At 45.3% G+C, this 22,090-nt stretch overlaps 1 protein-coding gene across 1 annotated transcript in view; it reads left to right on the top strand.

Annotated features, from left to right (window-relative positions):
* FRZB (frizzled related protein) overlaps positions 1-14,601 on the top strand; it is a 30,726-nt gene extending 16,125 nt beyond the window's left edge. Inside the window, exons 3-6 of the mRNA XM_041722582.1 lie at positions 6,414-6,479; positions 10,460-10,664; positions 11,044-11,107; positions 14,209-14,601. Coding sequence (XP_041578516.1) covers positions 6,414-6,479; positions 10,460-10,664; positions 11,044-11,107; positions 14,209-14,325 — 452 coding nt within the window. The 3' untranslated portion in view covers positions 14,326-14,601. The remainder of the gene's footprint in view (positions 1-6,413; positions 6,480-10,459; positions 10,665-11,043; positions 11,108-14,208) is intronic.
* The last annotated feature ends 7,489 nt before the right edge of the window (positions 14,602-22,090 follow it).

The following is a 22,090-nucleotide window of genomic DNA, read 5'->3' as shown; positions in this document are numbered from 1 at the left end:
AGAAGTGTTGTGAGGGACAGTTTATTTAAAAATTTCTGAAGGCATAAATCCTAAAGGAATACACTAAATTTCCTTTTCTTATTAATACAGGGTTAATCCCCTCAATCTTTTTATTTTATTTAAAAAAAATTTTTTAATCCCCTCAATCTTAAACAGTTCCCTTTTACAAAGTACAAATTACTATGAATAGAGACCTTTATTACAACATTTGAGGTTTGTTTTGTAGGCTAAACTGAGCAAGGGTTATTTTTGCTTTTTAAAGCCTCGTTACATTACCTGTGTTCACCAGTCAGCTGCGTCGCCTTCTGCACATACTGCTCTTATCCAAAAGGGAATCTAATAGATTCTTTGCCTTATGCATACGATTAGGAAATAAATATTATTCTAAACATGTAATGAACAGCTGCTAAGCCGTGGCACACTTCAGTTTATGGAAAAATGAAAGGAATGTCTCATGAATTTGTATGTTCCTGGCACTTTCTCGATATATAACTCACAATAAAAGGCATAATGAAGCGTGTGCCACATTGAATTTTGGCAACTGTGAACGCCTACATGGCTCTCACCGTGATCAAAATAGAGAGCATTTCTAGCACCCCTAAGAATCCCTCCGGGCCCAGTCACCCACCCCACTGTGAGGCAAGCACAGGTGTCGTTTTTTGTCACCCTACATTGGTATCCGTTCTTCAGATTCATGTAAATGGAATCATATAGAACCTATTCCTTTGTGACTGGCTGCTTTTGTCTTGGGGTAATGTTTCTGAGATGTATCCATTTCTGGGTATCATTATATTTTGTGGAGTAACGTTCCCTCGTGGGACCGTAATACCAGGGTGATTTCTAAATTCTACCTTTTTCCATATAGCTCCCCCCCAAAACCAAGTATAATACATACAAAAGTTTCTGTCTCCAGGAAAAAAGAAAAAATCTAGTAGATTTTTATCTTTAAACGTGAACTTTTAAGTCTAAACTTTAATTTTTACACCAACTTGGAGATGATTTTCTGTTAGAAAAATCATCTCTTCTGCGTCATCAACCGCTCTTGAATTTGCATAAAATATCTTCAGATCTTTTTGGTTTGTTTATGTATGACTCCTGCTAAGAGCTAACGTTCAGTGAATGATTTACTCACTAATAGGCTCTGCGCCAAATTGTTTAAGTGAATTATTCTTTAAATTCTTAACAATAACCCTAGGCGGTAGACAGTCGTCGTTTAGACCTAGGCTTTGCCGAAGGTAACTGGCCCAGGGTCACACGATGGGAAAGGCATGGAGCTGGGAGGCAGACCCATGGGCCCTTAATCACTTTGTCATATTCTCTTACATTTTAATACGTATGAGAATGGTCACATATGTGATCATTTTGGCTTGCTAAGCTTGATCCTTCAAATTTGGAATACGTACATGACAATTCAAAGGGACTCCTTACATGGGGACAGAAATGAGCTTGGTCCACCTGGACCAAAACAGCAGAATCTGGCACCGTTGAGAAGCCTGATTGCCTAAGTTTGGTGGGTACCACGGTTCAGTGGGTGGCAAGGGACCCTGAAAAAAATAGAGCTTCTCTTACCCATTAAATGGTCTTTATATATAATGAATTAAAAAACCCAGTGAATCTTGATTAAATCTGACAGTTACGAGGTATACCAGGTGCTGTGATAAGTATTTTATGTGTATTCTCTCCTCTAATTCTCCCAGTAGTTCTATAAAGGACATGTCTAAAATTACATAAGGGCATGCTTATGGACATGCCTTAGGTGGTGAGAAATACAGATCTGGATCTCCGTAAAGAAGTCATAGTTAAGAATGTAGACGTTCAAATTATAAAAAATAATTTTTATGTCTGTTTTAAAACTTGTGGTTTGCTCCTTTGTTTTTTTCAAATGGAAGGAAGGGGGCAAGTGGGTTCCTAGGGTCGAATGCCAAGATATAAAACATATAATACATTTGGTACAAATTAAAATTACTTAAACTCTAATCTGATTAGAATGAGTCAATCTTGAAATAATTACATTGGAAATTGTAAAACAAATAGGATTATACTTTCTTTAACCCCCACGTACTTTCTGACAATAGATCCTGCACACAGATCTAAGATGTTTGCTTCCTAGAAAAAGCAGAAAAATACTAATTCATAGAGAGTAGTATTCCAAAGTTATGGTACCTGAAAAGCTACAGGGGTTTTGAAATCTGGCAAAGGAGGTCCGTTAGGTTCCTCCGGCTCTGGATGAGACCCAGCAGTGGTCCGTTTCAAGGAAAGGTCAAGGTTAGAAAGTAGTGTCACCCTTATTAGGCATCAACTTGAACAGATTCCATCAAGTAGCAAAGGTCCACTGATAATCGAATTCCATAGTTGTATTGGGTACTTCTAATTCTTTAGCTCTTATGAAACTATGTGACTATTTTTTTTTAAAGATTTTATTTATTTATTCATGAGAGACACACCGAGAGAAGCAGAGACACAGGCAGAGGGAGAAGCAGGCTCCCTGCAGGGAGCCCGATGTGGGACTCGAACCCAGGACCCCAGGGTCACGCCTTGGGCTGAAGGGAGACACTCAACCACTGAGCCACCCAGGGGCCCCACCATATGACTCTTTAGGAAGACTATCATCATTATGTGTTTTCAGTAAACGAGCCCATTTTTCTGAACCAAACTTCAAATAAAGAAGTTTGTGATTACTTTCCTCTCTGAACTATGTTTGTAAGGCGCCTCATTGCTCAGGAGGCTGTTTAAGGCTCGGGCGCTGCAGTGCATGGGGCGGGGGGGGGGGGGGGATCTCCTCCGAATTGCAAACCAGATTCTGTGGAGCTCAGGCACGTTAATTTTGCAAATGAATATTTGTGTGAGGGTGATAAACTCGTGTTTGTACGAGGATGGGAAGCAGTGTTCACTATCGTTAGCCGAGGAGGGGGAAACCACTGATTCTGGGAGAGCAGGCCGACCAGGGCCTGCGGACGCCTGTGGGATGTAGGATGATGAGGATGATGATGATGCTCTTCTGCAACTCGGACGTTCTATTCAATCCTGGGCATGAGGTGAATGAATTGTTCGTCTAAAACCTTCCCCTCGTTTGAAGAATTCTTTGTCACATCCAGCTCCTGTGACTTTTTCATATTCCTTAGATAAAAACCTCAAGGCATTTCCTTTACAACCTTTGCTTCTCAGCAGCGGAATGCAAGCAAATCAATCGCTAAGGGTTTTTGTGCAAAGCTCAGTAAATAATAGATTTTATCTTGCCACTGTAGAAACCAAAATTTAAAACCTTTGTGCAAAAATAAAAAAAGAAAAAAGAAAAGAAAAGAAAACCTTTGTGCAGTTTGGGAAGCCGGGAGAGGAAGACTACTAGAAGAGTTATTAGCAAATCAAAGTAGAAATGATGGTAGTATTACTGGCTCCGTACAAAGTCCGAGGAGTCAACTACTCATAGTAATAGAAGAAGAAAAGAGGAGGCTGTTATAATCTGACTTAGGGTGGCAGGTACGAAAAACCTAATATGTGTGTACCGTATCCCTCCATGATTCTTTGTAATTTCCTAGCTCTTGGGCTTTGGGGATATATAGGTAGATGTGAGTAAATGTACTCTAGAAGAAGAACCGATCTAAGATGTATTTTTCATCAATACACTGGTATGATTTTGTTTGACTTGAGTTAGCATAAATAAGTGAAAGGAAGTCCTCCCCTATTTGAGCCATTTGTAGATACAAATTTCCACTTCTCCTTTGAGTCAGATATTTTATTGAGCTACTAGTTACTTTACCTAGGCAGATGTTTGCTTATAGCAAAAGCGAGGGATAGAGGCATGGCCAGGGTCACGTGTATGGCATGGCGTCGCCACCTCTGAGGCTAGCAGAAATGAGTGAGCCGTTGAGAAGTCAAATCTAGTCCCAGGAATATAATTGCTTTGCTCCTTAGCCATCAGGAAATGGTGCAGCTCTGTGTATATATCGTATGTGAATACCGATTTGAAATCTTTCTACATCACTTTATGATCTAATTTTTGAAAAATCTCTGCTTGGGAAGGTTATGGAATCGCTTTGTTTATGCTTCAAGCAGAGTCCTGTGGCAACAATCCCATATTCAACTCAATCCAGTGATACTTGGGATGGTTCTGCCAAGAATTTTTATTAGCATATTAGCAAATTTCTAAAGAATTACAAATATGTCGATAATTTATCTACATTATGTTTGACAAATACCTATTTTTAAATTATAGAGAAGCACAAATCCCTCTGAGGATAATCTGGAAATCAAAGACCATAGCAATTATAGCTTCAGAAATGGTCTCATCTCCAGAATATCTTTCCATCGAAAGGAACCGTCGTGAACTGTTCATGGGAATGTAAATTGGTACAACCATGGTGGGAAATAGTATGGAGGTTCCTCAAAAAATTAAAAATAGAGGGGCGTCTGGCTGGCTCAGTCAGTATAGCATGCAAATCCTGATCTCAGGGTTGTGAGTTCAAGCCCCACATCGGGCATAGGGCTTACTTAAGAAAAAAAAAAATAGAAACCCTGTATGATCCAGTAATTCCATTACTGGTATTTACCCAAGGAAAACAAATACACTAATTTAAAAAGCATATGCACCGCTTTGTTGCAGCATTATTCATAACAGCCAGATAGGGAGGCAACCTAAGCGTCCACTGATAGATCAATGGATAAAGATGTAGTGGGTGCGTGTGTACACACACACACACACACACACACACACACAGGAATACTACTCAGCCGAAAAAAAAAAAAACCTGAGATCTTGCCGTTTATGACAACATGGATGGACCCAGGGGGTGTGATGCTAAGTGAAATACGTCACTCGGAGAAAGACAACTACCATATGATTTCACTTATATGTGGAATCAGAAAACCAAACAAACAAACAAAAGAAAAGCGGAAATGGATCCATAAATACAGATGGGAAACTGGTCGGAGAATGGGCGAAAGGCACGAAGGGCAGTGAGCAGTGTAGGCTCCCCGCGGGGACATGAGTGAGGCCCGGGCCCGGCCAGCGGTGTCCTGGTAGCAGCCGGCGGCCGGCGGTGGCCGCGGGGTGGTGAGCACGGTGGCGAGCACAGCAGCACGGAGGACCCGTGGAGTCAGTGTCCCCTGCGCCCCCGTCACATGTCCGGCCAACTCTATTTTAGTTGGAGAATATCTCGTTCAAACCCGTGTGACATTTCGGTGCAGAGTAGAGCGGCCGTGCAGGAGAGCGAGGGAGCTGCCCATCTCGCACAGGTGGAAATGCAGATGCTTTGCCCAGAAGCGCGTCCTCGTTGGTCTTCACAGGGCACCCAGCACCGAGGCTGGCGTGGGGATGGGTCCGGGATCTCTTCCCCCGACACCCGTGTCAGGAGTCCCGTGCAGAGCAGGGGCGCTGCTGTGTGTGGTGGGGACAGGCCTCGCGCCCCGGGGCCCAGGGGAGGCCGCTGGCTGCCGTCGGAGGGGTTTCTGGAGCTTTAGGGCGGCGGGTGGGGGGCCGCTGCCCTCCTGGGCCGTGGCCGGGAAGCTCAGCTGCAAGGCAGCCGGGCCTCGGTGGGAGGACAGCGGCCGGCCGGGCCTGCAGGGCCATCTCCCTTCTGCGGGGCGTCCTGACAGAAAACACTTAGGACCCCTCTCATGTTGGCTTTCTGGGATTCGGAAAGAATCTTTGTTTTTTTCCCTTTTTCTGCTCTTTTTTCCTTTTTCTGCATCAAAACGTAAGCAGGTGCCATCCGTGGCTCAGGAAGCCTTCTCGGGCGCCAGTTACAAGTGCCTCACCCCGCTGGGCCGCAGCCCGGGTGATAGGGGAGGGGAATGGGGAGAATGAGGGAATGGGGAGGATGGGGGAGGATGGGGGTGGGGGAATGGGAGGATGGGGGATGGGGAGGATGAGGGTGGGGGGAGAGGGAGGATGGGGGATGGGGAGGGGGAATGGGGAGGATGAGGGATGGGGAGGATGAGGGTGGGGGGAGAGGGAGGATGGGGGTGGGGGGAGAGGGAGGATGGGGGAGGGGTAATGGGGGAGGATGGGGGATGGGGAGGATGAGGGTGGGGGGAGAGGGAGGATGGGGGATGGGGAGGGGAGGATGGGGGATGGGGGAGGGGGAATGGGAGGATGGGGGATGGGGGGAAGGGAGGATGGGGGATGGGGGAGGGGAATGGGAGGATGGGGGATGGGGGGGGGATGGGGAGGATGAGGGAATGGGGAGGATGGGGGTGGGGGGAGAGGGAGGGTGGGGGAGGGGGAATGGGGAGGATGGGGAGAATGAGGGATGGGGGATGGGGGAGGATGGGGGATGGAGGGGAGGGGGTGCTGCTAGGAGCCGCCTCACCCTCACCCCCAGCTGCAGCTCCTCCTACCAAGAAAAAAAAATGTGATTGAATAAAAAAGCTCAGGTTGCATTTTGGGCCAAAACCAAAAACGTTGTATTTTTCAGAGCGCTGCAAATGTAAGCCTGTCCGAGCCACGCAGAAGACCTACTTCCGGAACAACTACAACTACGGTAAGGATGACGTCTCGGGGCTGGGGGGGTTCTGGGGGGGGCGCAGAGCGATCTAAAAATACGGCCAAACAGGGACAACTTTTAAGCGCAAGTGCCCCGTCCCTGCCAAATAATTAAAATGTCTCCTGGGCAAAATTCTGTCTTTTTTTTTACCCCACGGGCGGAATTCTTAACAAATGCTTGATTTTTTAAAGTTAACTTTTTATGTTTATTTTTTTCTAAAGACTTTTCTGTATTTATTCATGAGACACACAGAGAGGGACAGAGGCAGAGGGGCCACCCGATCCCGCGACCCCGGGTCACGCCCTGGGCCGAAGGGCGCTGCAGGGCCGAGCCCGGGGCCCCACATGCTGGGTTCTGAAGCCTGGGGGTGAGCGCCCTGCGGGTGCGGTGGGGGCCCCTCCTTCCCCCGGAGGCCAAGGCCCGGCCCAGCTTGGAGCCTCGGGGCGAGTTGCCTGCAGGGGGGAGCAGGGGTCAACCCCCAGCTCGAGGGACCAGGGACCGATGGTTGACAGCACAACCTGGTGTCTCCGTCGTCGGTCTGTCTGCTGGAATGTGGTGACCCAGTTGGAAGGTGACACGGACAGAAGGTGATCCAGTGCAGTGAAGGAAATGGCTTTGTTGCTCTAGCTGGACCCCGGAGAGTGACCTCCTGTTGAAACCTTAGCTGGAGAGCCACCAACCCACATGTAGCCGCAGGCTTCACTGAGGGGGACAAGGCCTCCTGTCCTACCAAGTGCTGTGCTGGGTGCGTCCCGTACACCTGCCCCGCGAGATGTAGTACTGCCCTGATTTTATCAGGGATAATTTTAAAAAACAATTTTACTTATTTATTCATGAGAAACACACAGAGAGAGGCAGAGACACTGAGAGGGAGAAGCGGGCTCCCTGCGGGGAAACCCCAGGCGGGACTCGATCCCAGGACCCCGGGATCACGACTTGAGCCCAAGGCAGAGCTCCCCCACTGAGCCACCCAGGCGTCCCATCAGTGACTATTGAACCTGGGTTGTCCTTTCTTAATTATTTAGAATATACTTTTAGGCCCTGGCGGGCTTCAGACTCACAAATACCAATTACCACTATTTTTGCAAGGCTCAGAATTTCCCAGCTGATAATGTAAGGGACAAGTCAACATTGGCTGTCATCCAGAGGGATCTTATTGTGACTTTTCCCCCTTAATGTCTGTGAGATTGATAAAGGGTTGCAGGACTATCTCTGTTGATGCTGAGTCAACGAATGAACGTGACGATTAGATTCTTAAAGGAAAGTTTATTATTAGAATGGGCATTTTATTATTGAATTTATGTGCCTCCTTTTAGAGGACGCAGGACATATGGCACAGATTTGTTTCTATTTCTGTGCTGTGGGGAACCAGAAGGAGAGAAATCCGTAAGAATGATCTTTAATATCTATGAAACTGTGTATTAGAAGGTGTATAATAGGAAATTCTCAGTGTAAGTAAATCTCTTTGAAATAAATGGTTTCCCAAGTTTTTTTTTTTTTTTTTTCAATGGAATCAATTTTTATTTTTTGCTTACCACTCATCCTAAGAGGAATCCAGTTTCTCTTAGCCGGTGGTGGATGCACTGTGCGAGGTCGAAGGGTCATGTTTTCGTGAGAGGCCAAATGCCTGGCTGCTCCTCTGAGAACCCATTCCTCTAAAAACTGATGTGAAAAATCACGGGAATGGAGGTTCTTGATTTTTCAGGAGATTAGTTCTTCAAGATTGAAAACTGTTAGGTGAACGTTGAGTATAGTTATGCTAAAAACAAAGGCATAATAAAAATGTTATTTCAGGGACTTTTCGTTGACTTTATTGTACTCCTCTTATCAGTTTGCACTCTGCCTCACTTTCTGAGTGCTGTGACGGTGGGTGCTGCGTATTTTGGTTAAAAGTCGAAATACTACTAATACTTGGGTTGCAAGTCCGGGAACGAGGAGATCTTTGACAAGGTAGCCGAGGGAATATTACGGCGTAAAATGAAATACAGCTCACAGTCAGTGGGAAGAAGATCCTTTCTTCCTCGTACCCAAATAATGACCGGGTTGCCCACAGTTGAAGGATGTTCACGCATCTGCTGCCTACTCAGAGCTGCTTTGGGGGAAGGCGGGCACTCAGATGCTAAAATGGAAGGAAAAACTCTGAAAAGCAAATGCAATTCAAACTCTAAAATATGGTGATTTTGGTCACTAGTATCTGCCCGCCTCGAATGAGAAAACAAAGTGGGGGTGGGGGTAAAAGATCCTTCAGACAATCTCTGCTTCATTCAGATGAATTCAGTAAAAGCTCTTGAGCTTGAACCAAATTACTTGAATAATAAAGTCAGTCTTGTAGAGGGATATTTATTTTGGAGTGGGGACATGTGCTAAAAATTTCTAATGAAAATAGTAGACACACTGGGTAAATAAATCATTAGTTTGAGAACATTTGCACAGTTTGCTAATCTCTGAGAGCTGATGGAAGCTGTGAAGCACATTTACATAAACCAGGACACCCAGAAACGTCTGCCAGCCAGGGCTGTCGATTTATCATCAGTTCTCCCAAGTGACATTTCTCCCATCTTATTTCTTGTTCAAACACGGACCTGAGAGACAAGGGATTCCTTTGCTCCCCAGGAGCCCCCGCAGGGACGGCTGGCTGGCGCTCCTCCGTGCGCTGGAGTGCTCCCGCTTTCTCCGGAAATTGAAATACCTGTGGAGCAAAAATGGGTTTTTTTTCCTGAAGCTTTTAGAACCAGCAACTTAATTTCTATCCACCATCTGTCCTACTGATGGGATGTTGCTGAACATTTCTGCGTGAGGTTGGGGCATCGACGGGGGAAACGGTTTATTTGCTGGCTTTATGTTTTCATGGAGTACTTTTTTCCCATTCCTTTGTAGTCTAAAAGACCCTAAAATCCGTGGGAAGGCACCCAGATGCAAGGAGTATGCAGATATGTGCTTAGAGGCTTTCAAAAAGTGGATTCATTTGTATACATTGCGTAGTTTTCTGTATAACATCCCTGGGTATGGGACTAGGGAGCTGGGCCAAAAGCCACCAGCTTCTTGCTAGTTGACATTTTTACCTCTTTGCAGGCTTTTTCACCACCCACCCCCACCCACCCCCCAAAAAAAAGAAAAAAAAAAAGAAAGGAAAGCTCATTTATCAGAAAGAGGAATCTAAAAAATCTGGCTTTTCCAAGGGATGGAATATACAGCGTAGAAGCAGCACCGTACTTTCTAGATTCTGAGTCAAATGCTTTGACTTTGCAGCTGAATTGGTACTTTTAAGACAGTTTGTATGGAGAGGCGAAGCTGGCTTTTGTGAGCCAAGTCGGGTGCCAGGGTCTCCACCCGGAGAGGTATATGGTGCCGCGGACGCAGTGGAAGGAAACAAAGCGTGTCTAAGTAGCGGGTCTTTACCTAGCGTGAAATTAATGTAAATTCCTGTTGGCCGCAACTGAAAGCACATATGCACACATTCAAAATAAAATTTTGGAGGAAAATCACATCAGATTCGCTCAACTTTTGATTAAGTGGATTTCTCACAATGAGATACAGGCGCACACGTGTGCGTGTGTGTGCGCACGAATATGTGTGTGCCCGCGAATTGGAAGGGGGTCAGGGCTGACCAGTAAAGGGGGCAGGTGTGTTGTGTCGTGTGCCACTCCCCTCCACCTAAGGCAGAAACACCTGCTTAGGGCAGCCCGGGGGGGTGCTCAGCGGTTTGGCGCTGCCTTCAGCCCAGGGCCTGATCCTGGGGACCTGGGATCGAGTCCCACGTCGGGCTCCCCACAGGGTTCCTGCTTCTCCCTCTGCCTGTGTCTCTGCCCCTCTCTGTGTCTCTCGTGAATAAATGAATAAAATCTTAAAAAAAAAAAAAAAAAGAAATACCTGGTTGACTTTCACGCATCGACCGTGAGAAAGCCGACTTGTCTTTTTGGGATGGAGCATCTGTTGTGTGTCGTTTTACCATTTCAGCTTTATTTTCTCTTATCCAGTCATTCGGGCTAAAGTTAAAGAAGTAAAGACCAAGTGCCATGATGTGACCGTGGTCGTTGAGGTGAAGGAGATTCTAAAGGCTTCCCTGGTAAACATTCCAAGGGACACCGTTAACCTGTACACCAGCTCTGGCTGCCTGTGTCCTCCGCTCAGCGTCAACGAGGAGTACGTCATCATGGGCTACGAGGATGAGGAGCGCGCCAGGTAGCGGCTCCCTGGTGCAGGGTGCTTGCCTCTCTTTACTGCATTTCTCCGGACCTCTTCCTCTGCGGTTCTCACCTGGGGCCCTGTCCACCTGCTAGGGGACGATAGTTAGGTTTCAGTTGGGTCCCTCACCATCATGGACTGGGTAGCAGAGTGTAGGTGTGCGGTTTGTGGGCGTGCATTTTCCTGGGGGGACAGATCCTAGCATCATTTCTTCTTTAAGGAGCCCGAGACTCGTAAATTGTTGAGGGTTGCTAATCTAAAACTTGGCTGTCCTAGAATGAACAGGAAAGCTTTTTTGACCCATGACTCCTTGTATTTCTCAAGAACATGTTTTAACCTGTCAAAAATGGTTGCTTCTCTTTAAAAAAAATTACAGATTACTGTTGGTGGAAGGGTCTATTGCTGAGAAATGGAAGGATCGACTTGGTAAAAAAGTCAAGGTAAGCCTGTACTTTGTGTTCATAAAAAAAAATAAAAGTAGAAAACCAGCCATTTGTCATTTAAACGAAAGAGTTGCCCTTAGGAGTGTGAGAAATACTAAAACCTGAAGGGTGTGTGTGTGTGTGTGTGTGTGTGAAATTCTAAGGATGGGGTTTGTTTTGAACTGACTGAGCTACTCAGACACCCCTGGACTTTGTTTTTAATGTCCATTTAATTTGAGGAATGAATTCTCTGTAAGCGTATCAGAGATTTAACCACAATAGCCTCATTTCTCACAACGAGAAATCTGGCTGTGGGGAGTCGAGTCCTGGTTGGGTGGCTGCACGTTATCATCAGGGCTCCAGGCTCCTCCTGCCTTACTCTTCTGCCCTTTGAAAGGGTATCACTGCCGTGCTCAAGTTCACCTGGAGGTCACCTCCAGCATCGCACCGACGTTTTAGGGAGGAAAAAAAGGGAGGCGGAAAGCCAACTTATAGTTAGGTTTTAGTCTCGTATCCATCCCTAGCTGCAAGAGAGGCAGGCAAATGTAGTTTTTTGTTTGTTTGTTTGTTTGTTTTTTTTTTTTTTTAGCTGGGCATATTGCTTCTTTGAACAGTTTGCAGTTCTGCAAGTCAGGAAGGGGAGGATGGATGATGGGCAGGAAACTGCCAGTGTCCCAAATCATAGACCCCAGTTCTTCCGTACGAGGTGCAGCCACATTCATCTGCGTGTAAGAGATCTGGCTCAGTTAGGTCCTTAGAGCAGTCGCGCAGCTTTATTTTTAAGCGAGTTATTCTCAGATTCTGGAAGTGATGCGTTTTTTAAAAATCACAGTAAATTACCTTACTGTAGAAAGTTGGGTTTCATTTCTTCTTACTCTACGAAGCAAATCTGTTTCAAAGAAAGGAACGTATGCGTAGAATGGCCAAGAATTGAAAAAGGTGCTCACGTGTGTGTGTGTGTGTGTGTGTGTGTGTGTGTGTGTGTGTGTAGTGGGCGGGGGGGGGGGGAAGAAAGAGTGGGAATTGTACTGAACATAATACATCCTCTTCCTTCTGTGAGTTTGAAGGCTTGGGAAACATTTACAGGGTAAGTTAAACACCCCTGGGCGGTTTATCTTCTACATCTGGCACTTGACACAGCAGACACATTTGAGCCTAAGTGACCTACAAAAATGTAAAGGGCATTTTGTTATTATTATTTTGCAGGGAGAAACTATCCTTCAGTAAGTGCTTCCCCCCCCCCTGCCCCGCCCCCAGTGTGTTTGTCAAAAGGGAGATGCATTTCGGGTTCAGGCTTGTGGGAATTGTCCATTTGTATCTCTTCAGTTACTTTGGTATTTATTAAAAAGTGGCTCTTCAGTACGTTGGAATCTCTTAGTGTTCTTTTAATTTGGTTTTCTGCTTGCTAATGCAGAACAGGAATTTGTCCTAAATTCCTGTACCAGTTGGAAGACCTTTCAACATCCCTGCTGCAAAGCATGTAACGAGGCTTGCTGCTTCTCTTTTGGTACCAAAACAATGACTAGCATGTAAAGACCCAGGACGCATGGCTTGTTTATCCTGTTTCTTAGGCAAACATACTGTGTCCATTGCTTTCTACTCACAGAATTGTTGTGAAATCCTTTATATTCTCAGTCTGGATTTAAACATGTTAAAGGGAAGAACTAAACCCATAATGTGAACCCAATTTCTAATTCACATGCAGATACTCATGGCTAAAGATCTTGGGTAGAAAAATCTCTTTTGGCTAGAATTATTGCGATTTTTACTTTAGTTTTCTAGTCAATTTGAGGATGTCAAAAAGTTTTATGGAGGACACTTTTTTTTTCAGATATGAATTTCCCTTTTCAGCTGATTTTTTTCTTTTTGCTCAGTGAATAGAATTAGAAATAAAGAACTTCTTATGATTTTGCTGTACAAATGGTTGTTTACCTAAGTCTCTGACATAACAGGTTGTTCAAATCAAAATATTTGGTCTGCCTTGGGCAGCTGAGAATCAGACTATTTTCTCATATGAAAAACAGTAAGATTGTGGAATTGAGTATGCTAAAATAAAGAATTCCTTACAGTAATTGAAAAATGAGAATTTATTATGTACTAAGCCCTTTATACACTTTTTATTTGTTAATCATCACAACTGTCTTCTAAGTATATTCTATTATTAATTCCAATGTGTTAATGATGAAAATGAGGTTGAATAAGTTCAAGAAACTTTGCACAGTGACCAATGGAATTTGGATTTGAATTTGGGCCTTTGGACCAAATTAGCTCCTTGCTGCTCGACGTGTGGTCTCTGGACCTGCCACACTGGCATCACCTGGGAGCTTGTTAGGTGTGAAAATCTTGGGCCCCATCCCAGACCTACTGAATGAGAACCTGCAATTTTAACAATATCTCCAGTTATTCCTATGTTTATTGAAATTTGAGAAGTATAGCTGTAGTCCTTATTCACTAGCTGTGATACTCAAAATATAACTCCCTTTTAATTTTAATTAGTTCACATGTGGACACTGTTGGCATTGTTAATATGAATTATCAGTGGGCTTGATTGTGATTATTAGAAATGTTGGTGATGTCTGCTTTGGAAAACTTTGAGTGCAGAACCCTGTCCGTTGTGATTGGTCCACTTGGTAGACGTTTTTAAGAGATCCCATTTGCCCCCCCAAATTTCTATTTTTTTCACTGCTTAAATTCCATATGTTTTAAAAGACCGTGTTCTGATGTGCCATAAGAGACGATGAAAAATAACCCTTCGAATTCCCCGTGCAAAGCTTCCATTTGTTGGTCACCTGTGAAGTGCCAGATTTGTGTATGTCACTTGCAGAAATACTTGCAGATTTTGATAGATTCTTTTGTCATCACTTGACATGGAGATTTTGAGTTGAAGGTTTGATATGAAAACATCACTGATACGTCAGAGGGGCCAGTTTTGCGCTTCTTATGATCAGAGAATCATGTCCATTTAGCACCAGTTTTGTTACCCTGAGATAGCAAAGGCTTATGCTGTTGGAAAATGCTTTTGAGACCTGACTTTGCGGCCTTGCTTAGTTGTTAGAATAATTGTAATGATGACCCTGGTGATATGTGCACGTGACCATTTCCTGTTTTGAATTTCACAGCGCTGGGACATGAAGCTCCGTCATCTTGGACTGAACAAAAGTGATTCTAGCCACAGTGATTCCCCCCAGAGTCAGAAGTCTGGCAGGAACGCCAACCCCCGGCAAGCACGCAACTAAATCCTGAAATGCAGAAAGAACACCAGTGGACTTCCTACGAAGACTTGCGTTGCTGGATCAGCAAAGGAAAATTGCACTATTGCACGCCATATTCTATTTTTTACCACAAAAAATCATGTGGTTACTGATATTACTTCTATTTTCTCTGTTTTCTGTTTCTCTCTCTTTTTTTTGTGGTCTGAGTGCAGATCCTTAAATATATGTATTCTGTTTCACTAATCCTGGGAAAACTGTTCTTTGCAATAATAATAATAAATTAAACATGTTGATACCAGGTGCTCTTTGCTGGAGTAAATGTGAATTTGCTGTCCTGCACCCAGACTGGGGATGCAATCCCGGATGCAAAGGGAGACTTCTGGGGCACACGCAGAAGGCCAGGCGCGCCGTGAAACGGAGTCTGCTCCTCTAATTACGGTCGCCTCATTTTCTCATGCCTTTTGGGCATTCTCCTCGCGCTTCAAAGTTCTGAATGTTTATAAAGGTAAAATGGCAGTTTGAAATCAGACGCCACACAGGCAGAGCAATCAAGCACCGGGAAGCATTTATGAGGAAACGACACACAAGATAAATTATTTGCAAGATTGGCAGGAAGCAAAATAAACAGTGCTGGTAGCTGGGGAGAGAACATTTCGCCTGATTGAGAAGCACAACTGAAACCGGGAGCCGTTGGGGTGTTACCAGTAGCGTTTTTCTTTTGGCCAATACACTTGATTTGCTTCTGAATATATTAATCAGCACTAGGGAAGTGAGTTGTAAGGAGACCTCAGCTGTTAGCAGCGGAGCTCTGTTAAATTCGCTTCCCTGGACATAAACCCATCGGCATAAGTCTTCCCCCCCCCCCCCCCCCCCAGTCTTTTAAGATAAATCTTGACTTGCTGCGCTGACCCGGAGAGGCAGGATGCATGCACGGGCACCGCGGTGTTGCTTTTAAAAGATGCGTAGCTCTAGAAAATGCTGTGGTTTGCAGGACGGTGAAGTGTGCGTGTGCGTGTGCACTCCCACCCGAGCTGGGCCCAATCGCAGGCCTGTGCTCTTGTCACCTGGATTTGTGCTGTTTCATGTTCGGTGAAATCTGCCCCGTAAAGGGAGTCCTGGTCGTCGCGGGGAGGTTGTTGGGTGTTGGAGCCAACAGCAGCCAAGCTGTGCATCCCCCACCCTGGGGACCTGGGGGCGGCTGTCTCGGCTTTCCCCCCCAGCAGAGTCCCTCCCCTCCCTGTGGGACATCAGCAGAACCACAGTTCTGAGCTTCGGGCCTGGACAGCAGGCCAGGTGTGCACAGGTGTGCAGCCCCCTGCTGCCCTTTCCTCGGCTACAAGGGCCGTTTTGGGGGGCAGTGAGGCATGCATTCGGGAATGACCCCCCAAATAGCAAATAAGTCTTCTAAGTCCCCCCTCTTGAGAGGGAGCGGGCACCCTGACGGCTGGCTCATGCCTGGGCCCGCAGCTTCTGGAATCCTGGAGGACCCCCCAACCTGCCCACCCGGGGCGCCTGCCTCCACCCGCCCTGGGCCCCGGCAGGTGCCTCCCTCGCCAGATGCGCCTGTCCTCGGGGTGCCTCCGGCCCCCAGCGGCCCCCTGGGATCTCGGCCCGTGGTGGGGCTCACCGTGGGCGCCCAGGAGGGGGGCCCAGGTGGTTCTTCTGCGTGGTGGGTCCTGCTTGATTCCTGCGTTTCTCGGGTTCGCTTTGGTCAGAAGGGCCAGAAGGGGGGACGGCGGGAGACTTCCAAGGCTGGGGTTCTTGAACCCACAAGGCCTCCTCCCCTCTCCAAAGCATAGTGAGACATTTTTTGAGAGAGCAGGCGAGCAAGGGGGGGAGGGAGGGGGCAGGGAGAAGCCAGCAGGTGGTGTCCCCCAGAGCAGCTGGCCGTGGGGGTCACGGCCTGAGCCTCCACCCAGGCCTGGTGGCTTAACCGCCCCCCCAGGAAGTCTAAGTGAGGGACCTCTTCCAACGCCCCGCGAGGGCGCAGGTGTCTCCAGCGCCTGCAGTGTTTGCTGAGCAGGGGAGGTAGCAGCCGCAGGAATAATTCGATTCCACATGCATGTGTGGCACAGTTTACACTCAGGACACCTACACTCAGAACCAACAGAGGACTGCAGCTTTTGATCCAGCCGTGTCCTCGGCCACGTCCCCGCCGGCCGTGGGGTGCAGCAGCTGCACCCCGAGTCCGTGCAGGCCTCCCCAGGCGAGGAGGTGACTGTCCCCAGGTCGGGCAGGTTCCTAATCCGGCTGCTAACTTCCAGAGCCACTAAAAATGTAATATATACGCACCCTTGTCGGTAACCTGGAGATCTAGAAAGTTCATTTAAAATTCCTTAGACACCAAATCCCTTAAAAAAATAAAATAAAATAAAATAAAATTAAAAATAAAATAAAATAAAATAAAAAATAAAATAAAATAAAATAAAATAAAATAAAATAAAATAAAAATAAAATTCCTTAGAAACACCTTGTTCACCTCCGGGATTTTAATTTCCCCAGCCAGGTAACAGCTCCGAAATATTCGGCGCCCGCTGCACAGGCCAGCACAAACGAAAATAGCAGCAAACTTGGATTCTCTTCCCAGATTTGTGAGTGTTTTACTGTGTCACATAGAGAGTGTAACCTGATTCGGTGCCATATGTTGCACTGAGCATTTGGGGGTGGGGTGGGACAAGTCCACGGCTTTCCACATCTGTTAAGTATTAAGAAGGCAAATACAAAAATTACAGTCACTGTGAGTAAATAGCACTACTTATTGCCTTCTGCAAGAAATTGCTTGCTATTATTTTTTCAACAAGTAAAATGACAAATAAGTATTTCAAGACTGGTGTTTATGCAGACTGTGAGTTTTAATACTTAAGTAATATAAATGTTCGAGAAGATGGTAAAAATGAGACAAAACAGAGATTTCTAATGCTGTCACTGAAATCCAACTGATAGAGTTTTGGAATATGGTTCCCAGCTGTATTAGTAGGAAAAAATGGTACAGTCAGGTCTTTTTTAGTTGTCTCTTTGGGTAATAATATCTAACAGGGGCTAGAGCTTTATAGAAAACACCTGTACGTGTGTTACCTCATGTAATCCTGCAAGGGCTGTCACGTAAGTATTATTTCCACTTTATGGATGAAGACATCAAGGACTGGGAACGCAGAGTTTCATAAGCAGCAGAGCTGGGCCTCAGACCCTCTTATTTTTATTTCCCAACTTATGTTTCCCACCATCGCAATAGCTGATAAAAAGATCAGGGCATCCTGACATTGATTTAAAAAAAAAAAAAAGTAGTGTCAGGCTTGGAGTGGGGTGCTGATATTTTTTTCTTAAATGGAGGTCTACTGACTGAATGCCAGAAAGTGCATGTAATAGAGTTCCAGTTCTGATCCCAAGCGCTGTCGTTTTTGCTTTTCAGTTTTCCCTGCCCGAAAATCAAAGTTTTAATGGAATGATTCTTGTCGAGGATGAGCAGGTAAATGAACAATTAAAGCGAGTCTTTTGGCATTAGTTGTTTTGTTTAGCATCAATAGTTTAAAGATATGTGATTCTTTGAAGAAAAAAAAATGGTATTTTTCCCTCTACGTTTCTGTTTTCCCTTGAATTTGGAGAGAAGTATGGAGCTAATAGTATTTAGCAAGGTCAGGAGGAAAGTCGAAATTCAGAGTTGACAGTTACTCCAAATAAAACCAGATTGGCTACTCTCCACGGGGAGCTCTTGTTTCTCACTCTCAGATCTTCCCCCAAGCCCTCGCACGGCCAGCGTCCTCCCCAGCCTCTACATGACCTAATTCCTCCTGCTTTTCTTCCATTAAATGTTTTTATTATGACAGGGATTCAACACGTAGAAAGACAACTAAGGCTGGCGTTTTTGTTTCTTGTTTGTTTGTTTTTGGAAGTGCAACCATTATTGCACTTGAACGGCGGGTGTTGAGAGCCCAAGGAGGAGCTGAAGAAGGAAGGGATCTATGGACTGTGGAGGCGAAGTCAGCAATGAAAGCAAATGTGGAAAGGAACTTCCCACCAATCTCAAGGCGGTGGAAGGAAAGGCCATTTCTTAGTGGCATCGTAGTGCCGGGGCTGCCCTTCCAAGGAGCCAGCAGCCCCTCCGCACACTTAACATTATGAAATAGGATTGAATAGGCTTGTAGGGTTGGGTCTTAGGAAAATTTGGGGCATCACTGGGGATCCCTGGGTGGCTCAGTGGTATAGCGCCCGCCTCCCGCCCAGGGCGTGATCCTGGAGTCCAGGGTTCGAGTCCCCCATCAGGCTCCCTGCATGGGGCTTGCTTCTCCGTCTGCTTGTGTCTCTGCCTCTCTCTCTCTCCCTCTTTCTCTCTCTCTATGTGTCTCTCATGAATAAATAAAATCTTTAAAAAAAAGAAATAAAAGAAAATTTGGGGCATCAGCGAGGGTAGGCCGGGGTGGTCCATGAAGCTTCTGAGATGGTAAATAGTTTGTGAAACAGAAAACAAAGTGTTTCTTGTCTATACTGGATGACAAACAAGCTAATGAAGTCGATCTAGTTTACTCTCATTTTATTTCCATGTTCTTTTGGTGACTCTGCAGGGGAAGGATCAGGGCTTCTCAGATCGGATCCCTATGCTAGTATTAACAGAATTTGAGGTAAACAGTTATGACTTAACTGGACAAAGGAACATATGACTACAAACAAAAGCTCTACTGTACAACCCTTTCCCTGTGACGTGTAACTCAAAGCTTTAAAAAGAAGCACGAAGCTCGGAAATAGTATCCCTGCAAAGACTTCATTGTCCTGAGCACATTTGTCTCTTCCCGTCTTGTTCATCCTCCCCTTTTCTGTTCCTCCTTATATTGCCGTGCTAAGTCCCATACAGGCCCGTAGGAAATAAATTCAGAATCGCGAGAAAATCAAGCACGAAACCAGTAGAAGAGATGGACATTCCCCAAGCCCATTGATCAATAACCATGACGCTCATCTGAATTTCTTTCGAATCACTGGTTCACGCAGTCTTGTCTTCTCTTCTCTTGCGTACCCGGTACCAATAGCCTGAGACTACAGTTGCCTGCACTGCCTCCTTAGAAACACTCAGTCATTCAAAATGGCCCCATTATCACACCCTGAAAAGAGCCCTGAAGTTAGGACCCCTGGATTCAACTTCTTGCTTTGCAAGTTACTGTGTGCTTAGCCTTCTCTCCAAGTCCTAAGATCAGGTGAGCTGGGCTGGGCAGAGCATGTTGAGCAGAGCCTGGAGCGGGGTAGGTGCTCAAAAAATGTCAGAACGATTCCACCTTTACTCTTGAATTCTCTAAGGTCCACGGTTCTCCAACATGGTGCCAGTGCATGCTTACCCAGCCAGGAAGAAAAAGTGGCTTCCAAGACATCTTACACCCTGACCTGTTCTGGCCCCACCATCTTCAAGATGCCGAACTCAAAAAAATCCCTTTCGTTCATTCTCAGGTTGAAGATCGAAATCCTCTTTCTTTCCTTCCTCTTCCTATGCAGATGTGCTTAGACAGTAGCATGGTCAGGAGACCAGATGAATTCTTATTTAATTAAGAAAAAAAAGAGAGATACAATTCTGGAAAGACGGGCAGCCCCGGTGGCTCAGCGGTTTAGCGCCGCCTTAGGCCTGGGGTGTGATCCTGGAGTCTCAGGATCGAGTCCCACATCGGACTCCCTGCACGGAGCCTGTTTCTCCCTCTGCCTGTGTCTCTGCCCTTCTCTCTGTCATGAATAAATAAAATCTTAAAAAAAAAAAACAATTCTGGAAAAACTTCATAATACTCAATTCGGCAAGTACTTATAGAACTGATAAAAAAACTTTTTTCTTCCAAATATGATTTGTTTTGGAAATCGAGAAACCAAAGTGCTTCTCTAACGACTTCTGAATACAGAAGACGGTAAACGTACGGGAAGCTTAACATCTTTATGTTGGTTATCTCCATGGAGATGTGGACTTTCCGATTGATTCACTTAATCTTCCAACTTTGGAAATGGGCTTTTATGCTTTAAATGTGATTCGTTTTAGGTAATAGATCATTTCACGTAAGGGAACCAAACAAGTAAACCAATATTTTTCTTGATGTTATTGGTAAAATTCTGGTCCCCGAGAAGAGCCGTTGTTCACTGTTTAGGTGAGCAAGACGACGCCTCTTGCAAAGATATGTGCTCTCCGTGCGAGCTGAATTTTGTCAGAGGAGCTTCTTGGTGTTTTTCATTTCCTAGGGTGTTCCAGAAGTACTAAAATTATATCGAGATGAAGTGTTTATGTTTCAAAAGTGCAGGCTCTGCATTCCAGGCTGCACACTGAGGGTTCTCAAAACAGAGGCAGCTTTAGTTGAAATTTGGGAAATAAGGGTAACTCCTCAGGCCTTGGACTAGAACATATTGGAAAAGCAGAGGATAACCTATCAGCCAGCTGAAACAGGGAACAACCAAATTCTAGGGTTGGCATGCCTTCCTGTAAAGGGTTGCACAGCAGACACTTGAGGCTTTGTGGGCCGCGCGGCCTCTGTTTTGAGCTCTGTCCTTCAGGCTTTGCAAGCCTTACAGGCTTACAAGCTGTAGTTTGCCTGCCTTTGTGGGTCGTCTAATCAAATGTCCGCCAACTAGCTTCAATGATCATTTTTTGGGGCTTGATAAAATAGGTAGTTTTGGTGACATAGACGCTTTCCTGGGAAAGGTTGGGCTTGTGCTTAAATAGGACTTTGCCTAACATTTTACCAACAGAGTGAATCTACTGCGTAGAACACTGTTCTCTTCAGGAATGAAATGCAAGGGCTTGGGAAATATATCAAATTACCCCTTCCTTAGCATCAATTAAGTAACGAGGGCCGAAAGAGGCCCTAGAAGTTGCCAGAGAGTACATGGTACCTGGCTCGGGGAACAGGAGATTGAAAGAAGTCGGGAAAGGGAGATGTTAGCTGCCTCCTTTAAGCAATTATTCACAGGACTCGGCTGACCACCCAGTAATCGTTTGTTGTTTTCTACAAAGGCATATTCTTTAGGGTGATCCAGCAGGGAAAATCCATGTATAATACACGATTATCTATAGGATCTATAGGTAGGATCTATAGGTAGGATCTATAAAAGAAATAAGAACAAGAGGTAATTCTTTGAAAAGTCCCTCCGACTGCTGGTCTCATTTCTTCTCTCTGGCCTCCCCTCCCGTTCATTCTGGTTTGGTGTCTTGAAATGTGTTCCTACCGCAAACTATCCCCTCTCTTTACAGCTGGCCTGCCTGTAATGATGGGAGACTATCAATAGGACTGGTAGCTATCATTTAAAAAAAAAATGTTATTAAAAAAATAAAAAATTAAAAAATGTTATTAACTCTTTGCTATTTCCTTAATATTTCCATTTAAGTTGCTAAAACTAAAAAAGAAAAGAAAAGGGGAAAAAAAAGACAGTAGGAAGCGCTGCCCACGCATCAAGACCCTCTTGTGTGTTTAACCCATTCGCCCTGAGCTTGATTTACAGCTGCTTTCCCGGCCTGATGAATCCCACATGCCCCATAATTTAAACATCTTAATGTGCCTCTCACTGGAGTCCCTTTTTATTTGAACGTAAATTGATTCTGAAACTGCTCCCAGTCAGAAGTTTGTGTTTGAAATACCGTAGCTTTGAGTCGAATATGGTCATACTAGGATTCAGTCTGCGAGCTTAGAGGAACGAGGTTCAATTGCAGGCATAATTAACCTGCCTCGGGTTAATTTAACCATAAAATATACACTCCAGCTGACTGTTGATCCCGCCATAAATAAATAAATGGCAGAGACCCTGAGCCATTCGACAAACGGACTGCAGTTTGCTCACA

Source organism: Vulpes lagopus, chromosome 11 (genome assembly GCF_018345385.1).
Source record: "Vulpes lagopus strain Blue_001 chromosome 11, ASM1834538v1, whole genome shotgun sequence".
Taxonomy (NCBI): Eukaryota; Metazoa; Chordata; class Mammalia; order Carnivora; family Canidae; genus Vulpes; species Vulpes lagopus.
This window is presented reverse-complemented; position numbering and strand designations above follow the sequence as displayed.